The sequence below is a fragment of the Gossypium arboreum genome, chromosome 3, assembly GCF_025698485.1.
Source record: "Gossypium arboreum isolate Shixiya-1 chromosome 3, ASM2569848v2, whole genome shotgun sequence".
NCBI lineage: Eukaryota > Viridiplantae > Streptophyta > Magnoliopsida > Malvales > Malvaceae > Gossypium > Gossypium arboreum.
Window position 1 is genome coordinate 128,733,310 of NC_069072.1, and position 19,486 is coordinate 128,752,795.

At 32.6% G+C, this 19,486-nt stretch overlaps 2 protein-coding genes and 1 long non-coding RNA gene across 10 annotated transcripts; 2 read left to right on the forward strand and 1 right to left on the reverse strand.

The window, feature by feature from the left end:
• Positions 1–845: 845 nt before the first annotated feature.
• On the forward strand, positions 846–4,110 carry LOC108474410 (uncharacterized). 8 transcript variants are annotated; one of them, XR_008280246.1, is made up of 6 exons: positions 878–1,314; positions 1,931–1,973; positions 2,309–2,366; positions 2,481–2,627; positions 3,459–3,600; positions 3,728–4,110. It is a non-coding gene; the product is annotated as an uncharacterized LOC108474410 (long non-coding RNA). The 8 variants fall into 8 exon arrangements; XR_008280244.1 differs by having other exon boundaries at positions 851–1,407; positions 1,931–2,366; XR_008280243.1 differs by having other exon boundaries at positions 852–1,314; positions 1,931–2,366.
• A 1,317-nt stretch (positions 4,111–5,427) lies between these two features.
• LOC108476216 (G-protein coupled receptor 1) lies at positions 5,428–9,802 on the forward strand. The gene is made up of 9 exons (XM_053025904.1): positions 5,428–5,873; positions 6,179–6,210; positions 6,344–6,513; positions 6,681–6,779; positions 7,092–7,189; positions 7,294–7,350; positions 7,926–8,069; positions 8,594–8,664; positions 9,266–9,802. The coding sequence occupies exons 1-9, from the start codon at positions 5,709–5,711 to the stop codon at positions 9,369–9,371; spliced, it is 942 nt and encodes a 313-aa protein (XP_052881864.1). The 5' UTR covers positions 5,428–5,708; the 3' UTR covers positions 9,372–9,802.
• On the reverse strand, positions 9,793–12,764 carry LOC108476215 (uncharacterized). Its single transcript, XM_017778357.2, has 6 exons — positions 12,573–12,764; positions 12,381–12,489; positions 11,104–11,243; positions 10,661–11,023; positions 10,435–10,497; positions 9,793–10,255 (listed from the first exon to the last, which is right to left on the reverse strand). Exons 1-6 carry the CDS (start codon positions 12,759–12,761, stop codon positions 10,019–10,021), a joined length of 1,101 nt encoding a protein of 366 aa, XP_017633846.2. The 5' UTR covers positions 12,762–12,764; the 3' UTR covers positions 9,793–10,018.
• Positions 12,765–19,486: the final 6,722 nt, after the last annotated feature.

Here is a 19,486-nt window from a genome sequence, read left to right on the forward strand (position 1 = left end):
TGTAGTGGTCACTATGAGATAAAATATGATCATATTGGGAGAACAAATTTATCCCAAAGAGATTAAGATATCCTATGAGGGTAACACACTTATGACTAGGTCATTGGACGAGTACTGATTAAGTAACTTTTGTAATAGTATGTAATTAAGGAGAGCTCAGTCACGATATTATAGTGGAATGACATAGTGACTAAATGAGTTTATAATTGATAGGTGAAAAGCTGAAACTTTATTATAAATCATTTCAACCCTAATTATATATGTTCAATCGGTCCCTCCTCCAACTCGTTGAAACTAGAAATAAATTACATGTAACCAAATGAACAAAAATGGTTGGAAATGATAAAGTTAGAGAAATGAATCACATTCGCAAATGAATGTGTTTTCTCATTGAGTAGAGAAATTGACTTGAGAATTAATTTAAGGTTTTCAGATTATTATTTAATGAAATAATTTAAGTTCGAAAATGGAATTAAATTAATTAGTCGTTGTGAATCCGTTGAATATGGAAATTAAATATATTCCCTCATAGCTTGTTTTACGGTAAAGTTGTCATGACTTTAATGAAATTAGAATTGTGTTGAGAAAATTGTTTAATTAGAAAATAAATTATCTAATTAAATTAAATAAATAAATAATTTTATTTTTAAAAAATAATAACATGTATTGAGTTGAATTAAATTATAAAGTGTTTAACAAAATACAGGAGATACCAATTCCCCTTATATTACATGTGAGGGGTGGCAACCCTAATATATTTAACTTAAAATCACTCACACATACTTTTCTTTTTTTTTAATTATTAGCATAAAATCATCCATCCAATTATTCCTAAATCACCCATCAACCATCATTCTCTTCATACATAAACATAATATTTTCTTTACTCAGAACATAGAAAATAATTATACAAAATTAATTCTTACATCTTCTCAAATTAAACACTCAAATAAACACAACATAATATTTAAATCACTTACCTTAATTTCTTAACTAAATTCTTTATATACGCATGTTTTCTCACACTTCTCATCTTCATCTTTAAGCCTAGATACCTTAATTTCCTAATTTCCTTCACTTCCAACTTTAATGTCTTTCTTCTGAAATGATAACCAAGCTCTTTAAGCTCCGTTTGTTTGCAAGGATTTGATTTTCCGGAAAACATTTTCCTGCTTTTACGGTGTTTGGTTGCAAGAAAGCATTTTACACTTGGAAAATATTTTCCAAGACACGGGTAATATCTCATTCGTTTTAAGGAAAATGTCTTACGGATTTTTTTCCTGTAAGACATTTTCCATCTCCTTCTTCATCTAGGTAAAATTGCTAATCCTTCTTCCATTCTTCATCTTCTTATTATTTCTTCTCTTTTTCCTTAGTCCTTCCCATATTACAAACGTTATATTCGAGGTAAACCTTCGATTTCACTGTAAATTTTATCCTTTTCTTTTTCTTGAAAAAAATTGAATCCATGGGTTTTCTGGTAGAAATCAAAATGGTGTAGAGCTCTTGCCGTTACTGAGATAATTAGTAGGAAAAAGATCAGATATTTCCCATTTTTCCTGTCTAATATTTTTCTTAAACAATATCAAATCATTTTGCTTGGTTTTCTCTTTGTATAAAGATGGAATTACTAATTGAACAAAACTGTGAACTTCTAGTTCAATTCATTATTGGAATTTGAAAATTATCCAGGATTATGTATATAAAGCTTTTACATTTTATTAATTGTTTGAAGTTGGAATTTTTTCGTTTCAAATTAGCTGGATTTGAATTTATAATTTACAAAAATATCTTTTTTGTGCCAGTATTAGTCACTCTTAGCTTGGTTTCATTATCTTCATTGTTGGTACGAAGTCACTGTTGGCTTTTGTATTTAATTTGTTTGTCTACTTCCCACTAAAACCCAAGCTTTTTCTGGCGTCTATTGCAGGTTTTACTGACGCTGCTGTTTCGTTTCCATTCCTCTTCGCAGGGTCTTAGCTTAATTTTTTTTAATTAAGCAGCGTTGGTTTGAGTTTTATGTCTTTCTTTGTTTCTTTATTCTTAATTTTTTTGAGGGGTTTGGGATTAAAATATGAAAATGATAATCTAAATGATGAAAATGATAATTATTTTTAACTCAAGATGAGGGTAAAGTTAGATATATGAAGAGGCAAATCATTTCAAAATGATGCATTATTTGGAAGTGGAAAGGGATATGCTTAAAAATGATACTTAGAGCATAAATTTCTCGCCATAGGTTGATTTAACAATGCCCAATTTGCACTACATATAACAACATTTATTTTTGTTTTTTGTTAATCTATAGTCCAACCCTGTTTTGGAAGCATTTGGTAATGCTAAGACTGTTAGGAACAATAATCAAGGTGAGTATATTTTGTTTTAACAAGTTTTACACCCTGCATGTAGTAGATTCTATGTTATAATCGTTTTTTTTACCTTTACATGCATGTTTTGAATGATGTAATCGCTTTGGTAAGTTTGTGGAGATTCAATTTGACTGGAGGGGAAGGATTTCAGAAGCTGCCATCAGGACTTATTTATTAGAAAGATCACGTGTTTGTCAAGTGTCTAATCCTGAGAGAAATTATCATTGTTTCTACATGCTTTGTGCAACACCACCAGAAGTAAGTAGTTTTTGATTGCTTTAATCAAGTTGCTTATTAATTATTTGATACAACGTGTTCTTATATAGTCTTTCCCCCATTAAGCATTTTTTATGTTTACTTTTAATGATTTCTAGATTATCTTAGTACCAAAATGTTCTGTCTAGAAAAAGATTTGGGTTGGGAAGTTCTATTGTGAGAATGATCTTTCCCATATTTTTAGCTTGTGATTTCAATATATATGGATATGCTTAATGCTTGAAGGTTGTAATTTGGGTTGAACTATGATAATTTTTATTATCTCTCATTCTTATCTATCCTCCTTTTCTATTTGATTCCTCATCTCCCTCTTATCTTTGATTTATTTATTGGTGTCATTCTCTTAGCCAACAGAAGAACAACTTACAAGTTAAAGAGTTTCACTTTAACATTCTTTTTGCCAAATTTATTATTGTTGAACTGGGGTCTTTTAGGATGTACATTGGAGGCCCTGAGATAGCATTATTTTGTGATTGTGTGATGGCTTCCATGTGATGTGATTATAGACATGAGTCATTTATCCTCCAAGCTTAGTGTCTAGTGATTTTGTATCAGATTTCCTAGCATGCCAGTGGTCCTAAGAGACATTCATAGCTTGTAATAGTTGTGGTATAGAACATCAAATATGAGGCAGTTTCTTGTTTCTAGAAAACCAGTTTTTAGCCTTTTGTTTAACTTAGATGTCATATTACTGTCTTGATCTGAATAAGAAAGGCCTTCAATTTTCTAAATCATTCCACTTCCGATTTTATTAATCTTTTATTTCATGCTTTGATTTCAATTTCTGTCTACCTTTATTCAATGTAATATTAGCTTATTGGAGAGGAAGAATCAACCAAAACAAGTTAGGTCTGCTTCCACAACTAAGCATTCCACAAGTATGAAAACTTGAAGGTGGTCTGTCAATGGGTTAGGCCTCTACACAAATATGAAAACTGGAGAGCAGACATTCTATGTAAGTTTTAGTTTAGCAATATTTCAATTTCTGCTAATTTATAACTACTTACCTCGCTATAATTTTACAATTTTCAATTTCTGCTAATTTATAACTACTTACCTCGCTATAATTTTACAATTTTCAGTTTGGATTGAGATCAAATACAACACAGTCAGGTCTGACATCAACTGCAAGCTCTTTAGTGAAGTTGAAATCACCAAATAAGAAACGCCAAAGTAGTGGAGATCTTATAATCACACAAGAATCAGTTGCAAATTAGAAGCAAGCAAAGAGCTTTGGCATTTTGTTAGTTTGAGCTTTGGCATTTTGTTAGTTTGATATTGGATATTGGATTTGGTTGGTATTAGTACAGAGTTTGTGCTGTATAACCACTGTTTTGTTTTTGGTAAAGGCAATATTTTGGTGTTGGTTGATATTGCTATAGGCACTTTATTATTGTTGGATTCTTTTTGCTTGTGCAAATGTTGGATAGGTTGATAAAGGCCTACAATATTTCCACTCAACAAAGGACATACAAGGATTAATCCATACTGCTGATCATTGTACTTGTATAATTGACTTATTAGCTCGATGTGGAAATATATGAATTAACCTATACTACTGTTCATTACTATTGTATAATTGATATATTAACTCGATTTTATTACTTTGGTTGTTTTCAATTTATGAAAGTTAATATTTTAGTTTAATAATTGAGTATTATTATTATTTATTTAATTTATTTATTTATAAATAAATCATTGCAATATAGGTAAAAATAATTTAAAATATAAATTTATTAATATATATATATATATAATAAACTCAATTAAACAATAAAAAGATAATAAATTTTTAAATATATATTTTTAATTTAAAACAGTTTTTCCAAAAATATTTTCAGAAAACTTGCTAAATAACAGAAAATATTTTACATAGTTCATCCAAACACCAGAAAAGAAAATTATTTTTCAGAAATTATTTTATTGACAAACAAACGGAGCATTAAGATTTTTACTTCACTTTTTATTTTTGGTGGCTATGAAAATTTCATGAATTTTGAGTGAAAATGATAGATTTAATGGAAAAGAACTAAATTGCACAAAGTGCAAACTTTCTTTCTTTTCGCTTTGGTGGGCGTTAAGAGCTTTGTGAAAGTATGTTCTTCATATTTCCTTTATAATTATCATATATATTAAAATAATAAAATATTTTAATAAAATATTATTTAAAATAATAATTAAATAATAATAAAATATCACCAACATCATAATTATAATCCAGGGGTCCATATTCTTCTCCTTAATCTCCAAGTAAATCCAATGGTCATGATTCATCCATACACCTAAGGGTATTTTAGTAATTTACGCAGAAATTATCTTCTTGTGAAATGGCCATTTTGACCTTGATAAAAATTAAAAATTTCACCATTCACACCTTTGGGAAATATTAAAAATTTAGTCCCAAAACTTTTTCCACTTTGAACTCTTAACTTTTGAGTATTTATGACTTGGCCTCATTACTTTTTAGTTCTTTACGATTTAGTCCTTGCTTCAAACCATTATCTCACAACATATTACTTGTTTTAACTTCCTTTAATATCCAAGACTCATTTCTATTAACATTGATAACTCACATTTTATTTATTCTAAGAGATCTTAACATATAGATTCCCGAGTTTATATTTCTTACTACTAAAGAGACTTTAGGGATGTTATGGTTTTAATTTTAATATTAGTTGAATGATCTCTATTATAATTTACCATTAATTAGTTAATTAATTAATTAAGGATTTTTAACGAAATGAAGGTCTTTTCGTTTTATCCTCGCGTTGACGTTGATTATTAAAAAACGAGGAAAAAACTTAACATAGGCTTTCTTAGCGAGGAGTACCGACGCGTCTTAAACAATGGGCCAAAGGCTCAAAACGATGCGTTTACACATCACATTTCGATTCATCTGTTAAGCCTTAAATTCTCAAATTCTCAATGTTGTGCTGTAATACTGCACTTTTCTTTTCTTTCTTTCTTTTTTTTTCTTTAATTTTTGGTTGTTGAATGGAGTTTTTTTGTTCGTTACCCAAAACAATACAGAATTAACATTTACTAAAACCCTAAAAAGAAAAAATGGCGACGGTGCTCTCCCTTCACGATCGAGGAATATTGACGGCTGTGAACAGTGGAGCATCGAGTCTATCGTTCGTTGGATCCGGATTCATTGTGCTTTGTTACTCCCTCTTCAAGGAACTTCGCAAGTTCTCCTTCAAGCTTGTCTTCTACCTTTCTCTCTCTGTAATCTTTCTTCCTTTCCTTAAATTTCAAGATTTTACTGGTACTGAAGTAGTTACAACTTGCAACTCGTTGTTTTGTTCATTGTTCAACGAATCATGATGGATATAGGATCAGGAATGTTCGTATACTTGTTTTGTTCAATTCAATAGATTACGGTTGAAGATCCAATTTATGTGTGCAGTGCGCGAATCTAGGGAAAACTTGTGATGTTGTTCCATTATTATTTTTCTCTTAAACCTCGGAATCTGATCTGATATGCTTCTTACCCATTTCTCCCTCCGTTTCCTTTTTTTGGATCGCCGCAGGACATGCTTTGCAGTTTCTTTAACATGGTCGGGTATGGTATTTCCCCCCACGCAATCAATTTCCATTTGCATCTATTCTGTTCTAGTATTTAATGGGGATTTGGGACTTCCAATGTACTAAAACAAATTGATATATTCATTGTATAGATCTGTTTTTCAATGCAGGGACCCGTCAAAAGGTTTCTTTTGTTATGCTCAGGGCTACACCACGCATTTCTTCTGTGTCGCTTCCTTCCTCTGGACAACAACTATTGCTTTTACTCTTCATCGAACTGTTGTTAGACACAAAACTGATGTTGAAGATTTGGAGGCTGTCTTTCACTTGTATGTTTGGGGTATGATAATATTTACATGTTTTCCTGTTTCTATTTCTAATTTCTTGTTACTACTTATCTACATTCTACATGGTGCTTCACATTTGTCATTTCCTTTTCTGGTTCCTTCTCCATCCTTTAATGCTATTTACCAGTTTTTTATATTGGACATCGATTACTTCCTGCAGGAACTTCGCTGGTTATGACTGTCATACGTTCTATTGGTAATGACCACACGCATTTGGGAGCATGGTGTTGGGCACAAACAGGTCGCACTGGAAAGGCAAGTGAAAATTAGCATTGTCTGTCAGATTGTCCCGTTGGATATAGTCTTACTAGATCCAACTTTGTCTTCAAGCACTTGGTTTCTATAAGGCTTTCATGTTTCCTTGCCTTGTTTTCTCACCCTTTCTGAATGTAGCTTTTGAGTTGCTGTGTCTAGACAATAATGTATTCTATATTCTTTTATACATACTAATTGAGCATGGAAATAATGAGGTTAAGAAAAAAATTTGACCTGTAATTATCTTATGATAAATATAGCATGATTTTTTAGCATTATAGTTTATCTGACGTATTTGGAATATCTATGCAGGCAGTTCATTTCATAACGTTTTATGTCCCACTATGGGGTGCAATTCTTTACAATGGTTTTACATACTTTCAAGTGATACGCATGCTGAATAATGCCACCCGTGTATGTTCGCTATTATCTTTATCTAATTATTTTCATAATTTTAATCTGACACACTTGTACATCTCCAAGCAAGGTCACATGTCTACTATCTTTGGAAATTTTAGATGGCAGTTGGCATTTCAGATCGTGCATACCAGTTTGATTCAAGGACAGACACGAAGGTAATTCTATATTCAGCAGAGCATATGATAGATTAAAAGTTAAAGATATGAAACATACAAATCAAATGGAGCTTTTCTATTTTTTTGTTGCTCTTGACTGCTTGAATGCAAATGCCTGATCATTCATGTATTTATGTTCTTCTCCACCTTGATTATTATACCTTGTAATCCTAATTTGTTTCTATGATTCTGATGATTACATATCTTCATTTCCCAGAGAAAAGTTATGCCGTTTTGGTTTCTTTGCAACTTAAAAAATATATTAAATATTGTATGAAGCTGTAATCCTCGATAAAATATTAGCCTATTTCCATTTATTTCAGACTGCTGCGTAATTACAGCTCTACTTTTTCAGGTTTCTGCCCTAGTTTGAAATAGAGTTGGCCTTAGCTGTTTCCTGCTTTCATGGTTCTTTACTGCCTTTTCTACTGTCTTTGAGATTTCCCTGTCAAAGCCATAGGAGTTAGTCATCATAATTCATTGGAATAAACTTGTTTCTGCTTCTTTCCTCTATTACCTTCAAGCATTGTTAAGTTAAATTAAGTCTATTTGCCATTTATTTTATTTTTCCATAGGCTTTGAACCGGTGGGGTTACTATCCACTGATCCTAATTGGATCATGGGCATTCGGCACAATCAATCGCATCCATGATTTTATTGAGCCTGGCCACAAGATCTTTTGGCTCACATTTCTTGATGTTGGGACAGCTGGACTTATGGTAATGGCTTCGGAAACTATCAATACCTATATGTGTATGCCTGTATCTTGTTATTTTGATTGTTAGTATAGTAATTAAATCTCACTTGCAAAACATGTTCTCACTACATATTATGAGCTTTTCTTGTTTTTTTTTTTTTTTTTTTTTGGTGGGGGGTTGGGGGGGTGACCAGATAAGCAAAATTGAGCATGCTCAATTTAGAAAGAACTGTTTTGTTCCACTATGGAAACTAACCCAAGTTTCCAAGTAATGTCTCGGTGGAAATTTCTTTTATTTTCACTTTTTTGTTTTAGGTTAAGCAATTTATGTAACATTAATAGGGCCATTGTGAAAATCTCTTGTATCTAGGCAGGCCCTAATGGATAATTGTAGGTTGCTTCGAAGTGGGATCCAAATTTTGTTATCTCTAACTTGTTTGATGGAAGTGCCGTTGAATTAGTGTGGTACAAAGAATGAAGCACTTGTTCTTCATTGTAAAGCGTCTTTGAGAAACTGATTTTGCTGCTGTTGTTGATCTATTTTAGGGCCTTTTCAACTCAATAGCCTATGGTTTGAATGCTTCAGTAAGGCGAGCAATTTCTGAAAGACTGGAACTGTAAGTAGCGAATTCTGAATTTCTTATACATTGCTTGATAGGATCTGTCAGGACTTCTCCATGTATAATATTTAGACCACTCAATATATTGAACATCACATTTGACATTTTGTGCAATCCTCTGCAATTTTTTACCATGGATTAATAATTACACCTGTACAAGGACCAGGTTATCTATTGGGTTGAGTCTTGGACACTATTTTCAAACCTGGGCCTTGCTTGGGATTTTCTTTTGGTCCTGTAAGACCCAACGATCTAGTTGCGGTCTTGGGCAAAGAATTTAAAAAGCCAGCCAAGCCTAAACCTGTTCCATGCAACAATCTAGTAGCGTTGTAGTGCTAGAAATCATGTCTCCGATATTTTCTTGGTTTATGAGTAAGGGTAAATTGTAATGAAGAAATAAGAGACCACATAGCAGGTGAACTTTAAATATTGATTGATAGCGGCTTCTCCTCCAGGTTTTAAAACATTGGATATCTGCTAGGAAATATGATAGAAACCAAGAAGCATGTTTTAGGTGTAGTTTCTTTTATTTTTGGTATTTGCTGCTTTTGCAATAGTTATTTTCAGTGGAAGAATGAGTGGCTGCATCCTTCACCAGGTTTTGGCCAGAAAGACTTAAGAGATGGTTCCCCAACAGTTCAAGACATAGAAACCAACAGCAACAGAGTGAATTGGTCTCCCTTAAAGTTCAGGACCAGCAATAACTGGCAGTTGGACATTTGCCCTTACCAAAACATCAAGTGCATTGCTAGCTTTGTCACAGTTTTGTAGATATTCTTTCTTTAAATTGTTGGGAGACAATTGAAGCTGGTGTTCGAGTGAAAACTATAATCGGATTGGATCATTTCTTACCTCGACACTTCACAAGACTGATGCTATATGAGGCAGCATCTGTAATTTTGAAATAGACCACGGCCACAAATGGGCGTCTCGCAACGTGGCCCTTATTTTTTAGCTAATAGTGTCTTGTGCTTAGTTGTTCATATGCTGTTGTGCCCTGTTAGTTGATTGGTTAACAATTGTGTGAAGTTGGAATTGAAGTAAGTTTGTTCGTTTAATCAATCAATCGATTAATGATTCTTGTATGATTCTGGTACATTGTTATCATCAAATTCTAGTATAAAATTGTTTAAAAGCTTCCGCTGTTAATTTATTTATTTTTCAGCAAGACTACCTAGACCTTGGCCTTTACATCTAAAGGCTGCACGCCTTTGCTATACCAGGATTCAGTATAAGGAACTTTGAAGTTGACACCTTGTAAGCCCATAAACAGCTAACAAAAATCTCAATCTATTTCTTTTCTGACTAATTCAGATATTTTTCAAACTTTTAAGGTTTTGCTGAGTTGAAATTAATAAAAGGGAAGCTTACATTTGGTGATAGTATGATGTCTACCAAAGCTAGTTGTCGGGCAATCTGAAGGAAGCAGTAGGTGCTCTTGATTATATTTGACAGACACAAGGCAAAGGCCATGCGGTGGGGCAGACAAGGCGTATTTGGCCAGCTCTCTGCGGTCTAGAGTTGCCAAAATCTTTGGAACAATCTCTGTAGGAATTGCTTCCTTTCCAATTTGAATCAACAAAGCAACCTACATAACTCACAAGTTAGAACCAAGAAAAGTAACACCTATTCAAGTGAAAGATGATAGACCCAGAGCAAATTTCCTCTCCACGAGCTTAAAAAATTGCAATGTAAGTTACTCCTAGTTAACACCTATTCAAGTGTAAAAACAACTAAGGTGACCTATTTTATTTTGCAACAACTCACCATGTTTCGAACTTGTCGATACAAAAAACCGGAACCTTCAACCTCCAGCTGTATAAGAGGCCCCTGTACAACAAACCAATAAAGGGTCACAGGAACACTGAGAGGGTAATACGGAAACAAACTGGTTTCAAATTGAGCTAGTAAATCAACGATAGCTAGAAGCTAAAGTTTTAAGAATGAACCGGTTTTTGAAGGAACATAAAGTATTACAGGGACGAGCAATTACCATTTCAATGACATCAAAGCGGAATATTGTCTTCACAGGATCTGGAACTCGATCATTACGTGAAGCATTAACGAAAGCTGAGAAGTCATGCTTTCCGATAAACATTTTTGCTGCTTCTCTCATGGCTGCTGTATTGAGTTTATAAACACTATGATAAACATAATGACGCTGAAATGGATCCATGATGGTGTCATTATAAATCTTGTAGTGGTAAACCTTGCTTTTTGCTGAAAACCGAGCATGAAATTCAAGTGTTGCGGCACTGATCTCTCTAACCCTGATGTCAGAAGGAAGAAGCCCGTTTAGAGCAGCATGAGTGGTCTCCAAGCTGTCATAATTGAAAGGTGTAATGAAGTGTGCCACCTGAAAATCTTAATTGACTGTAAGTTTGGGAGTTATTGATGGATGCTTGCCAAATCCTCATACAAGTAAGAAAGTCAGACCTGACCCCAGGCGTGAACTCCCGTATCTGTCCTACTAGCACCAACAAAGTGGAGACACTCCCGCTCGAGCTTTGTTATTTGAATTAAAGCCTTTTCTACAATGCACTGTATAGTTGGTGGTGAAACTTGAAATTGCCAACCTGAAATAGATGGTGATGCTCAATATTCAAGATGTAAAGACACCGAAGCCTTGCCATCAATCAAAGGTGTTAAAGCATGTTTTAAGGCCATTGGATTTTGTAAAGAAGGATTGTCATTCATTAACATACTTGAAAACATGATATTTTAAAACTGCAAATTTTCTAACTGCAGTAGAATCCAAGAATCAAGCATAGCATCAGATGGAAATATTCAAACAAAGTTCACAACGAATAAATGAAATCTAGTAAATTTTTACATTTAAGGGCAAAAATGTTTCTTCTTTAGGCTGTTGGGGCATAAGATGCTTGTTACACCCCGCTATGATTGCCCAGATGGTCAAGTCCCAAAGCGGTACAAATAGACCCCCCCAAGGGGATTCCTCATAAGAGCCCCTCGGCTTGCAACTTTCTTGACAAGTGGACCCACTTATTAACAGCCATATCAGATCTCTACTACCATGTCCCATATGAGATAACTTAGGGCACATCATACTGCCACTCTACCTAAGCCTATGACATAAGGCCACTTGCCCTTGACCCGCCAATAGTGGGATCCTAAGGAGAAAACCAAGTAATCAACATTCTCCAGCCTATCTCAACTCCTTCCTACCAATCCAGCCACCCTACTCGGTGGCTCTCCGCCCTGTCCTGAACAGGGTGAGCCATTTATCCATCTTTGCATCAACAATGCTAATCCTAAATTTAGATAGAGCAGACTAATACTAATTACTTAGAGAAATCCAAGTTTTCTTCTTGTGGCAACGAAACAAATTGGCTCTTAGCTCTTAATATTAAAGCAAGTGGGTGGGTTCATGTTAAGGTAGCAAATTCAAAGAACAAGGGCAGAGAAAGATGTTGCATTTATGGAGAAAACCCACCCACAAGATAACTTGAGGAAGATATCAATGCCAATGCCAATGCTAATGCTGCCACATGAACTTCCACCAGAGCTTATCTCAACTTTAAGGAAAAAAAAAAAAACTTTCCAGAGTGTAGATTAGGAGTATTAATTAGTTATTAATTATTTTATAAAGAAAAAACAATCAGCAGAATGTGAGAGTGATGAATGATAATTTACAAGGGGGCTGTGAAGTACATGCAGAGATACATAGATAAGAAAAAGAAGGGAAAGCAAACCAGCATAGCGGGTGCCGTCATAAGCTATAAGCAAACGCCACTTGTAGTGGGGAAGATTAACAACACTGCTGCTGGGCTTCACCATTGCCAAGTGGTTACCATCTTCCACCTACAATTGCAAACAAGAAGAAAGAAGAAATGGGTTTATTTTATTTATGCAAAACAAGAAGAAGAAAGATTTGAGTTACATACAGGTAGAGGTAGAGAAGTAGAATTGGAGGAAGAAGAAAGATGCCCATTTGCAAAGAGAGGAGATGAAAGGCCTAAAGCTCCTCCACCACTCCCCATATTTTCGCTCCCTCTTCCTCTCTCAAAAACTCTCCTTAATCTATGTATAGGATTTGGAAACACAATCCTTCCAGAAAATGAAAAAGGATACATAGAACCTTACGGCGTCGTTTTAACTAATCCCTTTGGCTCAAGCTTCAAGATTTAAGTATATTTTGTTTCTTTTTAACCTTTGAAATTTAGGGTAAATTCTACCTAACATCACTCAACAATTAGTAAGTTTATGTTTTGACCACATAACTCTAAAAAGTTACAAAATGACCAGTAAGCTATTTGAAAGTTTTCATTTAACTCATTGAACTATAAGAATGTTTTTATGTAAATCATTGGACTACTAAGTTTGTTTTAAAGTTAAGTTAGTGAGTTCCATGCGATGATTTGACGATCTATATGGAGGATCAATAGCTGATAATGAGTAAAAAAAAGACCTTAGATCCAAGATAATTTGACAGTCAATGTCAAATATCAGAGAAAATATTATTTGAATTTTAGTTTATAGATTCATGACGTTTAAAGTTATTTCGTAACAAAAAATTGAATTGTTGAAGAAGAGGGGAAAGAGAGCTTTCAGCTGGTGCCAACAAAGAAACTATACAGCAATGATTTTAACAATTCAGGGACTTAAATGAAAATTTTCAAATAGTTTAGTAATCATTTTATAACTTGTTGAAGTTAAATGATTAAAATGTAAACATATTAATAGTTTAATAACATTGCTTGTAATTTACCTTAAAATTTAATTATTTTTAATTTTAAGAATTTAGTGTTATATAATTTTTTATAATTAAAATTTATTTTATCTTTTAATATAATTACCCATCGGTTAATATTATACGTATGTTAGATCAAGTAAATAAAAATATTAATTATAATATTGTAAGGTTATGATTAAATATGAGATTATAAGGTTTTTAATAATATTCAGAGAAGTATAGTGACAATTGATATTTATATGTATATGTATATTAGGTGATTTGCACGTAATTTTAAATTAAATACTTGAATATATTTTTAAAGGTTTATGGATATAAAAATCTCTTAAAAATAAAAACAGTTTTTGATTTATTTGCGGTTGAGTCTTAACTCGATTGGTATGGATATTGTTGTTAATGCAGGAGGACATCGGTTCGAGTGTGCTAAAGTATATTATCCTCCTATTTATTAGTTAAGAAAGAGTTATGAATAGTTTTAAACATTGTATTAAAAGAGCATATATAATTAGAACATATAATGAGATTGTTCAAAAAATTTCTTGATTTAATTGGCACCCATTTGTGCCCTTGTTAACAAAAAATAAATTAATTAAATCCCTTCAATAATAATTTTGTCTATAACCACCTTAATTGTTAAAATTAATTGAGAAAATATAAAATATATTAAAAAAATTATTGATAAAAGGACAATTACAGGCCCTGATTTTATTGATAACCTTTGTTTTTTTTTTAAATCTCAAAATTTTAAGTAGAATATAATAATTTGGATTTTGAAAAGTTAAAATTGTTTACTAAGTACCATATGCTATAAAATGTTTTTGGTATGGTTAGATACTATAAAATCAAAATTTTATTATTCAACGATCGCAAATATTAATATATGTTAGTATGAAATATCCGACAACAATTCTCATTATCCAACATTTAGTCGATGTCACGTGTTTATTCTAATTTTAGGGTTTAATTTTTAAAACGAGGAACCGATAAATGATCTTTTGATAATTTATATATATTTTATAATTTTTAAAAATTAAAAGAATTATAATTTATTAGAAATTTATATAAGTTTTATGAATTTTTATAAGGATAAAGTACAAAAATAATCACTAAACTATTGACTTTGTTATATTTTAGTCATTCAACTATTAACTTTTTCGATTTAGCCATTAAACTTTTTGAAATTAAATATTTTAACCACTCTCCTGTTAGTTGTCGTTAGATGAATGACGGGTAGCTGCCATGGGATTTTTTTATTGATCTATTAACAAATTTAGCCATCTAATATTTAAACCTTCTATCAATTTGATTTTAAATATAAAAAAAACACAATAAATTTAGCCCTCAACATTTACAAAATAATAATTTTTAATTTTAAAAATTTTAAAAATTTAACCTTAAATATTTACAAAATATACTTTAAAAGCAACATCGCATCGTGGGGTGCAAATTTTTAAAAAGGGCATCCCCTTGCAATCCTTCCAAAAAAAAAATCCAAATACCAGAATCAAACTAGGCGCTGGCGTAACGAAAGAAGAAGAATTGCCAGTCTTGAATTCCTTAAGCTTAATTTGTTTTTGCAATATAGACCCAACTGGTTCATCATACCTAAGCTCAAATCAACTTCCACTGCACTCCTCAATCTATCAACGACCACTGTCCAATTGATCTTCTCGGCATTGATGATCAACTGTTTCCCGCATTTCAAGATTTTGAGCTAGCCTGTCATGTAATATGAGCCAAAATGAATACCAAGCAAAATGATGTGTTTTGCTTTAGTGATACGGCGCACAGAAGACTCAATGATACAGAGCGTTTCATCCAACAATTTTCTTTTACTTTTTATTTTCTTTTTGCTGTTAATTTTGTTGTTATCTTTCTTTATATATGTTTTTTTTTTTTGCTTTTGGCTAAGGTGGTTAATGAAAATTGTTAAGGAATTATTCTCTCTCTCTCTCTCTTTCTCTCTTGTCTATTCTTCTTCCTTCTTCTTAAACTCTTCCTCTCCTCTTTGGAATTTCTTTCTTCCTTTCCTTCTTTCTCTTTCGTTTTTGGCTTCTCGATTTCTGTTCATAACAAATGTATCAGAGCTTCACCCGGTCCTCCATGGCTAGTGATGAGCCAAATTGGACCCTCCTAATCACAATCCATCATATGCTTTTTCTTATTATTGTGGAAGCGCTCTACCAAGTTTTCTCACCCCATGAATCTATGGAAAAGATTGTCACATTTCAAATGTCGACTGGCTTTCAAGTCTTGATCCAATTTGAAGGACACTTGTAGGCTATCTTAGCTAGAATTTCTCCACAGGGTCGTAATATTTATGATGATTGTTGCCAGCTTGATATACAATTTTATGATGCTGGTGCGGTGATCTAGGGAACATGTGGGGGCAAGAATGTGATTGGCGATACCCAAATGCAAGTTTCCAAATCTAAAAATAATGATGTGGATGGTGGTATGGTGGAGGTTAAAAGGCTTGATAATTCTAGTTCTCCGTTGTCCGGTTTGACACAGACGGTACTGAGTGACACGGATGAGTACGATACGATTCTTAAGAACAAGCTCCATCATGTCTGCGCGATTGTTGTTCTTTTTCATGCATCGACTATGAAGGTAGAAGGTTCTCTGTGCAAGTCGAAATTCAAGCGCTTCAATCAGAGCCGATATTCAAGGTTCATCCGATACAGGAACATGGTGAACCTAGTGATGGTATTTCGGTTGTTTCAACTACACAAAAAAGTTAGGGTCACGAGTGAGACAAGCTATAATTAGGACAAATGATAGATGTGCAGTGATGGGTAAGGCTCCTCCGAATGAATATTCTTTCAGTAGACTGCCAATAGCAAACGATCCAGTTGATGATTTCGACGGGATTTCAGGAAGTGAGCTATTCAAGAGCTCCTCTATTGTCTATGATTGTTGCAGTCCACACAACTAAAACAAGTGTGGTTTTGTTAAAAAATGGTGCACTATTCTTGTTTGATTTAGTTTCTTATGTTAATTGTCAGAAACTCAATGGCTATGTTAAACGGAGTAAACATAGAGTTTTATGGGATGATTCGAGTGGTGCAGAGAATTATAAATGGTTGGTATTGAGTTCAATTGGCATCCTAGGATTTTAGTTGTTGCCCGATCAGATGTTGTTTTGTTATTTGATTTTAGGCATGATGAGTGTAATGTAATTTGTTTAGCTAAGATTGAGATGTTGAACCCATATGTTGTATTTGATGAGGATCAGTTCCTAGCATTTTTTAGAGCAAAAGCTGATGGGTTTCAGTTTGTTTTGGCTTCCAAAATTTTATTGCTTCTTTGAGATGTGCGTAAGCCAAGGGTGCCATTGTTGTGTTGGGTTCATGATCTAGATAATCCATGCTTCATTGATGTGATTAGGTTATCAGAATTAAGGTTACAATGTAGGGATGATACATATCAGTGGGCAACTGAATCAAGTTTTTTCATAATATGGGGATCATTTTGGAATTGTGAGTTCAGGTTGTTCTGTTATGGCCCTCTTTCAGCTAATGAAGGATCTATTGCTACGGACATTTCAAAGTTTTACAAACCCTTTTTAAGCAAGGATCTTTAGAAGTTGGTGTGCGAGTCAGATAAATTTTGTGGGTTAATTTTGATTGGGCTAATTTCGTCAGGAAAGATTGAAGCTCAACGATATTGTGCCTTATTAGATTTGGTGCAGAATTTTGATGTAGCTCATAGAGAACCATTATTCAAATTTGAGGATAGCTTATTATACTCCTCGGGTGACGATGAATATGAATTTCCTAAAAGGTTTAAGTCTTTGAACATTGACTAGCTTCGTGGTTATTTGAATGATAATCTTGCAGAAGCCTAGGCTCCAAGATGCAGAAATCCCATAAGGATTTCAGCAGAAGGAATCTATTAACCTAGACTTTCATGAAATTTTGTATGAGAAGTTGATGGTGTGCAGATTTTGTTAATTTAGATCCTCTCCTGCACTTTTTGTTCTCTTCAATAACATTAGCTTACCAACAAGTATATGCGGAGGTAGCATAAAATGTAGCCTAATGATTCACTTGTGGGTCATGTTCTTCCTCTCCCCATTTTACTTGCACTTTACGAGTTTTGTAATGGTTGTCCTGCTTTGGAGAAAATGTATGGATTTTCATTAGATGTGGAGTTTGGTTTTAGGTTCAATGAAGTTATGCAGGTTACTACAGAAATGGTTGTATCATAGTTTTGCTTGCTTAACAATGATGAAACCGTCTTTCTTGCTGATGACAGGGACGAGATGTGGGCCAGCTCTCAAAGGTTGAAACAATTCCTTTTATATAATCCAGTTGTAGGCGAGGCACGTGGAAACCGAATTTATAACGATGTGAAATTTACTACCATAATTACCAAAGTGCATAAGGTTACTGATCCAAATGACACAATGGACAGCAGTGTTGGGCTAGAACTTTTCGATCATATATGTCCCATTGAATTCAAGTTTGATGTTCCTGTCATGAACTTTGTGTTGACGGATGCCCTATGCTTGATCGAAGAATTGGTATTTATGGTTATCCTATTGAAAATTATTCAGGCACTTTTCCTCACTTTGATCCTTGAGGACAATGATCATTTTGAGGTGGAGGTATTTGATATAAGCCAAAATGAATACCAAGCAAAATGATCTGTTTTGCTTTAGTGATACGGCTTGCAGAAGACTCGAAAATACGGATTGTTTCATCCAACAATTTTTTTTGCCATTATTTTTCCTTATATATGTTGTTCAGCTTTTGGCTGAGGTCATTGAGTGGTTAATGAAAATTGTTGAGGAATTATTCTCTCTCTCTTGTTTATTCTTTTTCCTTCTTATCAAACTCTGCCTCTACTTTCTGGAATTTCTCTCTTCCTTCCCTTCTTTCTCTGTCGTTTTTGGCTTCTCAATTTCTGTTCATAACATCCTGGTGGAGAATTGTGGTTGCCATTGGATTTTAGAATGAGAAACCAACAATTGATGGGAAACATTTTTTAAGAAAATTAAATTAGAAATAATTTGAGCAAGATTTGAATGTTTTATTTTTATGTATTGTATATCTTTTATATTTTTATCTATTTTATTTAATTTATATATTATTTTTTGTGCATATATTTAAACTTGATGTATTTATTGATTTTTATATATTATTTTGTTATAATTTCATTACTTTTTATAATCTTCTAATTTTTAAAAGAATTTTATTTTATAATTTTTATATAAAGTCAAGTGGAACTTATAAAAATTAAGGAATAAATTTAAAATATATTTTGTCAATGTTGAGGACTAAGTTTATTAAAATTTTTAGAATATGTACTAAAATGACAAATTTTTAAACATTGACGGTTAAATTTATTATTAAACCAATAAAAATACCCATGTTCGCTTCTTTTCACTCATTGGACAACTAATAAGAGAGTGACTAAAATATTTAATTTCAAAAGTTTAGTAATTAAACTAAAAAATTTAGAAATTTAATTAATTTTTGAGTTTTTAAAAGCTTTTTATACTAATTTTATTTTTAAAATATCACATGACTCAGTTTAATTAAAAAATTTATGGAATCATCAATCCAGCATTCTAATTTCAATTATTAATTTAAAGGGATAAAATTTAAAATAACATATAAACTTTAATTTAATATATAAGTTGATACTTGAATGTTGATTTTGTGTAATTATATATATGATATTTTAATTGTTATTTAGTCATATACATAATTTTTTAATTTGGTTCAATTTTATACATTTTAAAAATACATCAATTTATTTATTTATTAAATAAATATAATTATTTGTATATGTAGTACGTAAACTTAAAATGGTTCTATATTGATGATTATGTTAGTGATTTACTGAAAATTGAATCTAATGAAAATTTCATGTACAAAATTACACAAAATCAAAGTCTGTGCATTGCACATTTAATCAAAACTCTTGTATAAATTTGAGATTTATCCCTATTTTTTTTAATACATTAACCAAAGAACAAAGAGAAAAGTAAAAAAATAAGAACAAAGACATTACCATGATTGGGATCGTTTGGCTCTCCTTTTCGTCCGCTTTAGCGTGTCATCTTCCTTGTTGGATCATTTTGTGATATTTTTT

Bases quoted from the DNA above. Each gene is read 5' to 3' on its own strand.
- LOC108476216 (XM_053025904.1), top strand. From the start codon at position 5,709: ATGGCGACGGTGCTCTCCCTTCACGATCGAGGAATATTGACGGCTGTG. The intron at 7,190-7,293 runs GTATGTTCGCTA...TGGAAATTTTAG, and splicing joins TGCTGAATAATGCCACCCGT to ATGGCAGTTGGCATTTCAGA. The intron at 8,070-8,593 runs GTAATGGCTTCG...GATCTATTTTAG, and splicing joins TTGGGACAGCTGGACTTATG to GGCCTTTTCAACTCAATAGC.
- LOC108476215 (XM_017778357.2), bottom strand. From the start codon at position 12,761: ATGTATCCTTTTTCATTTTCTGGAAGGATTGTGTTTCCAAATCCTATA. The intron at 11,024-11,103 runs GTCTGACTTTCT...TAAGATTTTCAG, and splicing joins GAGTTCACGCCTGGGGTCAG to GTGGCACACTTCATTACACC. The intron at 10,498-10,660 runs GTAATTGCTCGT...TTTGTTGTACAG, and splicing joins GCTTTGATGTCATTGAAATG to GGGCCTCTTATACAGCTGGA.